General features: G+C 36.9%; 1 protein-coding gene across 1 annotated transcript; it reads right to left on the bottom strand.

Moving 5' to 3' along the window:
• Positions 1-2557: 2557 nt before the first annotated feature.
• FRG1 (FSHD region gene 1) lies at positions 2558-9567 on the bottom strand (the record flags this gene model as incomplete). Its single annotated transcript, XM_010076417.1, has 8 exons — positions 2558-2901; positions 3718-3828; positions 4871-4962; positions 5742-5846; positions 6232-6346; positions 6529-6586; positions 7557-7679; positions 9500-9567. Coding segments are annotated over 8 exons (709 nt in total), but the record flags the coding sequence as incomplete, so codon positions are not given.
• Between the last annotated feature and the right edge of the window lie 145 nt (positions 9568-9712).

Here is a 9712-nt window from a genome sequence, read left to right on the forward strand (position 1 = left end):
AGACCTCCCAGGCGTGTGCAACGCACCTTTTCCAACAACACAGGAACTCAAAATATGGCATTTACTCAGCATGGAAAAGGCAGCAGAGCCCCTCTCCTTTGCAAAAATGGAGCCACAGAATACAGACAGACACTGTGATTCAAAACTACATGTACAGTCAGTTTCATCTGCTTGACTGTTTCTGCTATTGTTAAATAGCTAGCCACACACTATGCCTACATGGATCTCTTTGATGGAGATCTTTATTTGAGAGCAATCAGGTTATACACAGAGTTCCCTAGAAAAGCCAACTATTCTCTCGAGACCACTAAATGCCAGGGAGCTTTCTTTCTGGAGTACACCACTGGACAGTCTGTCTCCCAGGGCTTAAGCTATATGGCAAATCGCCTATCATTAGTACTTGGTATTTTATATACCTTTAATGTTTCTTGGAGCCAATCACTGAATACAAGGCAAATATTTACATGCGATACAGTTAGTAAGATTTTATAACTGGGTTATTGATGTGTGTGGGACTTTTAATATAACCCTGGAGTTACTTACAAAATTAGAATAAAAAAATCAGTTCTGCTAATTATAGTTTCTTTTTGAAAATGTTTTAATACAGAGTCTCACTACAAACACACTGATATGGCCAGCAATTCCTTGCTTTGAAAGAATGTGTAGTTAATAGAAACCAATAGCAAATAAAGATAACTTTCAGTCAAAACTGAAAGAATAAACTCAAAAGTTTTATACCAGAACTAGAAACAAAATGTGCAAAAATTTTAAAATGAAACTGTTGAACTTGATACTGGTAAAGAGGTCAAGCATTTGATCAGCTTACATGACCATCTGATACTGTTACATTTTAGTTAACAGTATTTCCTGAAATGCAATAATCACATAAGTGATAGATATAGGGGAAAAGACAATTGTCTAGAAGATCATTTAAGTTCAGCTACCGAGGGGTCTTTTGTACCCTTGAAAACTGAGGGCAAAATTCTCATTTGATAATTACACTTTTTTTTTTTTAATTCAGTGTAAACCTTGCTTTTATTTGATTTCTCAGCATTCTGTTATAACTTCTATCAGCGTTAAAATACAAAATCTGGAATGATAGGAAAGTGTCCAGGGATTTGTCCATATAAAGCTACAAGCACAACTGTCCCAATACAGTTGCACACCAGCTCCCCAGAGGGGGCATTCTGATTTCTCATTTAGTATCTCCCTCAACAGAAAAAGCTACAGTGGGAAGAAAAGGCACACATTCCAAAATAGCTCTTCATATAAGGAACTAGCGAGTATGCCCATTCTTGTAAAATAGGTATTAAATGAAGAGTACGTTTAACAGGTATAAAAAAAAAAATAAATTCTACTGCCTTAGAGGGAAAAGCACCATAGCAAAAATCTCTGTACTCAACAAGATAGAGCTGGGCAGGGCAAGCTTAAAAATGCCAACAGAGTAAGGTCTGGATGTGTTTGCTTTTCTAGAAACAAGCAACTTCCTAAGTATCCCTATGTTACATCATGAATATGTCCAGCCCGTGGAGACTTTCTTCTTTTGGTTCTATAAAATGTGTATGGGCTATATCCCTATTTTTCTAAATTATTTGGAAAATAAATGTTTTTATTACTAACCTCAGCTAGCCTTCCCTAACCAGCTATAATTTGTTTTCATGCTGAAATAGAGGGTTTAAACAATTATGACGTACTTAAATTCTTCATGCTGCTTCTTCAAGACCAACTGCCTATGAAATCAGACAGATATAACTTGCCACTACTGACTAGACTTTACTGGTCTGTTTTTGTGCTCTTTTTAGACATACTGTTATCTTGCATAGGCTTCCAGTTTTGTACTATGCATGCAGTTCAAATTGACAGCAGGAGAAGCTCCACAGAGACAATTCAAACTATTACCATAAAAATCCTAAACATAGTTACCAAGCAATCTTTATGAAGACGTTTGGAGAAGCTGTGGAGAGAGTAAGTAATTGTTCTGACTGAGGTAGTTCCTATGGAGATGTTGTTACTGAAAAGCTTCTTGGAGATCAGAATAGACACAGGCGACCATGTTAAATGAGATACAAGGAATGCATAGTATAATATGACCTTAAAAAATGTCTCCACTGTTTTACTGAACAAATTAAAGTCCATGCCAAAAAGAAACCAGCAAGTTTGTAAAATCAGTTTTTCCCTCTTGTAAAACAAGTGGCCTGCTAACACAAGAGCCATCTCCTATTCTTATGAAGCACCTGCATTTTCATTTATAATAGGATTCTTGTGACTTGTCAACACTTTTTCCAGCATATGGATTATGCTGCTTATCAACTTGAACCGTGGGTCTGTTTTGAACATTGTTTTATGAAGCCTGAATATTCTGGCCCAGTCCTCACCTGACCCAGTGTAGAATGGCTCCACAGATGTCCTCCTCAGGGTCTGGCAGGATGTATTCCAAGACATGCATTTTCAATTATTTCTTCTTGTTCAATACAGTTACATATTTCTTACTGGTTCAATGTGTTAACCATATTTTACTTCTGAACTTTGTCATTGTTCTCTTTTGCCCATAATGTCTTCTGCCCTGTCTCTAAGTTCAGGTTCCTTTTATCAGCCTTGGAAGATACAGTGGGTCAATTTATTTTCCATTAAATAATTATCTCACTATTTAAATAGCAAGTAGCTTTAGAGTAAACTTAATAGTATTCATTACTGAAAGATGACATGAATTTGATGCTTAATTTTAGCTCTCAGGCAATCCTTTAAAAATAATGTAATAAAAACATCAGCAAAACAACTTCAATAAAAAAAATTATAAAACATTTTACTGGTTTTCAGTTTGACCCTATCACCAAAGATGCAGAAGAAAATGGACCAGCTGGTTGTCACTTGCAGTATCTATCCGCTTTCACTTTTGCTCTCCTATATGGAAAAAACAAGATTTAGATTAAGACCAAATATGATTACATCTGGGTGCTTCATCTGTCTCAAAGTGTTAAAGAAGCACTGAAAGCAATTTTTCTTAAACTTTACTTCAAAACACATAAAGCCTAACACCACTTTGGATTTGTTAGTTAACTTTGTTTTCCTAAGGAGCTAGAACAGCAACAGCAACATCTAAAGTTAACCCTGTCTTTCCCTTTAAATCATAATGAATTGTGTTTCGTCCACTCCACGTCACTGGCAGCTATCAAAAATAGTCTTCTGCATTCCACCCACTGAATTAATGCAAATATTTATACTGCATACTGATACAAAGTGTTTTAAAAATTCGAGACAGTTTCTATAGTCTCAGCTCAGGAAAAAAAAAAATATTCCCATTGGATAACATGAAGACTGTTACTAATAAATGCTATTTCTCTTTAAAATGCAGTTTTCCCCTCTGCAAAATGTTCTGGTGCCACAGGTATTAAAAACATTAAAAATTAGCTTAATTTTTGTGATTAAAAAGATTCATCCCTCAACTCCTCTGTACTAAGTGAACTGAACAACCTAGTTAAAGATTTCCAAAAGAATTCATTTCTGGGTACATCCAAGCCTGCAAACTTGGGCTTGTTCTGAAGTGAAAATTCAGAACAACAACAAAAAAGCCAACCCCAGAACTCAGGCAGAACACTGACCAGGGAGGAAATGCTCAACACCTTACTGCCCTGAAATCTAGCTGTCTCTTCTACCCCCGGTTTACTGTAATTCCAGTAGTTTTTAAATCAGGACATTATTTCTTGTACTTTGAAGTACCTGTCAAGCAGCATTTCATGAAAAGTGCCTTCTTTCCTGGCTTTTCTGAGGGCCTTTGTATCTTCTTTGCTTATTTTAAGCTTTTTGTCTTGAAAACTTTGGAACTTCTTTCTGTAAGAGGAGGAAAAAAAAAAAAAAAAGTAAAAACTAACTTCTTTGAAGTTTTGTGTTTCAGTAGAACAACAGTTATGATAAGAATCTTAACTTCTATTACGCAGTAGACAACTGGCCTAATAAAATCCAGCAAGCCATGACAGTATCAAATATTGCATTAAGACTTCTATAGGTGAAAATTATTCAGGTTTTTTTTGGCAGTCTAAGTAGAAATGAGCCCCTACATGATCAACATGATGTGGTGACAAGTTCTAAAGAGCCCCTTCTTCAGCTACTAGCATGACAAGTCCAGGACTTGTACTTGTGTACTGGGTGTAGGTAGCCATGCACTGGTAGTGGGGCAGCTGCAGGGGTGGGCTCTGTGAGAAGAGTCCAGGGGCTGCCCCACGCTGGACCCACCCCAGGACAAAGCCGACTGAGCCCAGCAGCGAAGCTGGTGGCACCTCTGTGAAAACATATTTAAGAAAGGGCAAAATGCCACACAGGCAGAGGAGAAGGGAAAAAAAAAAAAAGCGTAAAATGGCAGTGTGAACATCAAGCACAGAGAAGGAGAGGGAGGAGGTGCTTCAGGTGCTGGAGTGAATTTTCACAGGACCATGCCAGAGCAGGGGAAAAAGTGGGAAAGGAAAAGAGTGGCAGAGAGAAACCACTGTGTATTGATCCGAACCCCCATCCTGCTTCGGAGAACAGGTAAAGGAGTCTGGAGTGAAGCTGAGGTTGGGAGATGGGGGAAGGAGAGGTGCTTGTTTTAATTTTTGTCTTTGCTTCTCATTACCCAAATCTGCTTTAACGGGTAATAAATTTAATTAATTTTCCACAAGTTGAGCCTCTTTTGCCCATGATGGTAACTGGTATGCAATCTCCCTGTCTTTATTTGAACCCAGGAGCTTTCTCATCCTATTTTCTTCCCTTGCCCTGCTGACAGGAAAGTGAGTGAAAGGCTGTATGAGAGTTTGATACTTCTGCTAAGGGCAGCCCCAAAGAGAAACAAAGAAAACAAAAAGGTACTTGAACCTGTTAAAAGCTCTAAACTACGTACACATAATTGATTTCACACTGTTTAACATTTCCTTTGTCTTCTTGTGGAACATCATCTTTCTTCTTAGCTTCCCTTTCAGCACAAGTACGAATCTAGCCATTGAGAGAAAAAAAAAAAAACACAACAAAAAAAACCCAAATAGAAAACACCTATACTTTTAAAACCAGAAGTTACAGGTTAAAGACAACAACATATCCTTCATAACAGAATGACAGTCACAGTGACTTCAGTTCAGTTTTCAAATTGGTTAACTTGTAACTGGAAATAACTGCAACAAAACCAAGAGCTGCCTGAAGTATGGGAAATATTAAGTGCAATCCTTGATACTAATGGAAGACATAACCACCTTCATCTCAAAGAAGCACCATTACATTTCTTAGTTTTAGCAGGGATACAATGCCTTTTTCAGAGACTGATTTAAAAATATCATTGCTCTGACTGGCAGACACCTATCTCTACTTGGAGGCACACATATTGTCCACACCCAGATGAAGTCAAGATAGTCTTTTTACATTTGCCCACTTAAAAAGATATTCCCTTCTGCATAATCTGGTAAACCCTTCCCTGTCCCTGCTTCAGGCATAATTCATCTCTCCTGTACCAACCTGTTCAAAACTATCTGGAATATCACATAGGCTGTCTTGCCCCGCAAGGTCTTGTCCTTCCGTAGTGGTAAAATATCTTCCTATTTCTACTGGAAGTATCTCTGTTTATGCAGCCCTGGAGGTCATTTACCTTTCTTGTGGCCAAATCACTTGATGGCTTATAGAAAATAATTATAACTGTATTAACAGTAAATTGTAGTACACAGACACCTGGTTGTTTGAATATCCGTGACAATCCTATATTAATTGTAGAAGTTATAGATTACCTTTATCATTTCTTCTTCCCCTGCAGTTTTGCTTTTGGCTTCTATGTCACCCTCTTCATTACATCTAATAAAACGGCTATTTGCTGCTAGTAATGCCATTTTCCTCTGCAGAAATAATATCACATATTATTAGTATAAAGATTTGTATATATTTCTTGATTTATAACTTTTATCCTCTACAATACATCCGAAAAACTCTGTAAATGCATTTTATTCTTTTATACATGGACACTTCAATAACTAGCCAGCAGAACTGTTGGCTCCTTCATTCTTAAAATACTTATAGCTGCCAAAATGCAGTAACTTGAAATATGTTAAGAACTTCCAATTACAGCAAATGCATTGCAGTTGGGCAACAGAAGATTAAAAGTTATGATAGGGACAAGATTGCAAACTGCTTTTACGGCGGAGACAAAGAATATCAATATAGATTAACTCAAAATACAGTCAAATGCTAGGAACATCAAATGAACTATTCCAAAGAGCTTACATCTTGGAAGACAGGTTCCCATTGCTCTCTTGATCCTATTGCATCTGAACGTCCAACAACAAGTCCATCTGAATTGATACCAAGGTATTTGCCATAACCAGACTTCAGAGCAATCCTCAAAGAGAAAACGCAGAAAACAATAAAGAATGTTTTTAATTCAAGCAATTCACAATATCCAACACATCACAAACACATTATTATGTAGACAATGTATTTCAAGAGAATATTAAAACAAGTACTCACACCAGAAACAAAGATAACAAGTATCAAAACTTGTAACATTGTTATAGCAATTACCTTGTATCAGACAACTTTACGGCTGTAAACTGTTCAGGGGGACTGGGGCCTTCATCACCTGAGGAATGAATTTTCCATTAGTTAGGTATGAAGTATTAAACACAAATTTTTAACTTGTTAATACTGCAGTGTCAAACAAGCTGAAGAATTAAACAATGCCTACTGATAAATAATATGGAAAGCTGCAGTACTTTATTTCTTTAAAAATTCCTTTTTGAATATTCATTCTTAAAAAAATCTAAAACAATGCAGGTGCTTATAGAAAAAATTTATGTTCATATATTTAGAATGCTTAAAATAAGATGCAAAATTAAAAAAAATCATTGTATGAAGAAATTTACAGTTGAAAATGTTATGTAATTCTTCAGGTGGCTTTGAAAACCTTATTCTCCTTGTAATGTTATTTTTTTCCATAAGAAAATATACTACAGTTGAGCTTTGGTAACACAACTCAGTATCCTAAAATCTACTAGCCTTTCCATTCCTCAAAACCAAAATGAGATAATATGCCATCACTACTTTGACCTCACTCTGGAGATGAGACACACTGTCAGGGTTCTGGAACAGTCCTTGACTGACTGATGGCTCTCAAATTCAAAGCAAGGACTAGCTATTATCCTGCCACATTATTAGCCCCCCTCGTACAGCAACCGTATTAAGATGAGGATGCAGCAATAAGCCTTGAAACTCATTTGCCTTGAGTTTCACTCTTCAACTGACACCATAAAGATTTTATAGGATTTAATAAACATTATACTGCTTTTTATCCAGTAAGTGGTATGGTAACAGGTGATCATCTCCAAGGCACTTTAATTTATTGTACACATAAAACAGCGAGAAACTAGATAAGTGAAACTGATTGGTAGTCATTAGGTTTAAGTCATCTGCATGCTATGGCTAGGATTATTGCATTATTTGTAATAAACTGCTTTTAGCTGTAAAACTGCTTGCCTTTAAGTGACGCTACTTGTATGCTTTTATGCCTTTTATTGCTAAAACTGCTTATTTCCAAATTTCCTGAAACAAACCTTTATGTGGTGCTCCAAGCGTAAACAAGCCATTGTCGAGGGCATGGATGTAAGCTCCTTTATCCATTTCTATAGCTATAGTTCCTGTAATTTCACCAAAATTACTGACAGCCCACCAGTTTCCTAAAATACAAAACCATAACAGTTAATAGATTAATTACAACTTCTGATTACAGTAGTTCAAGAGATGATACCTGTGTCTTCCCTGAGATTTGAAATTTTAAAGATACAATTGCTATCTCAAGATCTTTGTGCATTATTTTATAGTATAGAGCCAATTTAATGGTGTTGCTGCTGAATCAGAAAATTCTGCTGTTCTACCCACCCTACTATCCCTAGTTACAGACTCCCATGCTTCACCCCTTCTTTGTGTTAGTTTGTAGAACAAGTTGATCCATTCAGTTGATGCAGCAAAGATACACCTTGCAAGGAAGGCGTTTGTATTTTCTTTTTCCTCTCTCTCTCTCTTCTGGACCAGCCCCCTGCAGTTTTGGGTTCATATGCAATTATTAGATTCTTCAACACAACAGAAACAGATAAACTCTTGCATCTTGCTGTAAAATTACTTCATGTGAGCTGTAATCCTTAGACTTCAGTTGTTCAAGCCAATCTGTGTTTGAACATTTGAGCACCACAGAATTCTACCAAAGTTAAACGTAGCTCTACCCACACACATTAATTGGAATTACAACATTTATATATTTTAAACAGTAAGATTTTGTTCTGGCATACCGTCTTACAAATATTTTCTACCTGATTAAGATAATAACTATTTTTATTTAGTCTGAATATGATGTCTTTTTTTCCACCTGGTTGATCTGGCAAGCCAATCTGCCTTGAGCAGAAAGAATCTTCCTCTCTTTACACAACATATGGAGCTAACTGTCTTGTCCTATACACCCAAGGCTCACAGATTCACATTATGAATTTTCCAAATCTCTCCCAATTCTTTAAATCGAGCTATACTAAAGAATGTAAAACATCTGTAACATTCTTCTATTGTAAGACACAACAGTCCATTTTCTCATATATCATAATTTGTTTTAACACAGGAACAAGGATGACTTCTCCTTGCATTGCTTTAGCTTATGCCTATATACACATAACAGAAAATGACATTAATCTGGTAATGTGTGCTGTGATACAATATACACCTGCGTCTCTCATGACTTCGTGGCTATTTTTCACCTGTTTTTGTTTGTGAACTGTGATTCACTGAGGGCATGACAGCACTGAAGGGCAACAGTCTGTCAAGTTACTGCTCGTGACCATACATGCTGTGATACTTCTATTTTATGAAAAAAGGAAAAAGTTATATTTTGTTACTGCTCAAGGTTTATGTCTTCAGTTTCAATTCAAAGTAGCAAATTTATGTGAACACATCACAGCAGCCAAGTAAGTATGTCAAATTAAAAACAAACTAACTAGGACTCTTTTCCTTTGGAAAGGATCAAAGGCTTGAGTAAACCAAAGAACCCGGTCAGAAAGTAACTATCAGCAGAATAAGAACAGAAACACAGGTGACCTAACCACTAAATTTCAAATTAGGAATAACAGAAGACATAAGTTATTTACATAGAAATGCGCTCAACAAATAACAGCATTACAGTGATAAAAAAGTTTCTCCTCCTGAAGCAAATACCACCTGGGGGGAGGAGAGAGGGAGAAAAAAAAAAAAAAAAAAAAAAAAAAAAAAGAGAGATCCAAGCTGATAAATAGCTTGAGATTATATAAGAACATGCTTAAACTAAAAAGAGAATTTGAAAAACTATCGCATCGGTATCAGAAGTTCCATTTGGAGTCCAGGCAGATCCAAACATAATATATTGTGAGAAATAGTTATAAAACCCTATAGGGACTACAAAGTCCTCTAACAACTTCTTCAGCTTCTGCTGTCCTCTACAGTTTCCACACTGTCACGTAATTCCTGGCAAGCAGCTCACCAACAATATCAAGTTGCTCTGCTGCATCCTCTTCCCTTTTCCGCTTCTTCTCCTTGTGCTTTTTCTTGCTGCAAAGAGAGATACAAATAAATAAGGACGTGCCTCCGACCCCTCCCCAGCGAGCTCTCTCACACGGCCTCGCTCCCACGCCCCACAGCAGCCCGTCACTGACACCAGCCGGGCCCAAGGGGCTGACAACCCGACACCCCTGCC

Source organism: Pterocles gutturalis, unplaced genomic scaffold, assembly GCF_000699245.1.
Source record: "Pterocles gutturalis isolate BGI_N339 unplaced genomic scaffold, ASM69924v1 scaffold29808, whole genome shotgun sequence".
NCBI lineage: Eukaryota > Metazoa > Chordata > Aves > Pterocliformes > Pteroclidae > Pterocles > Pterocles gutturalis.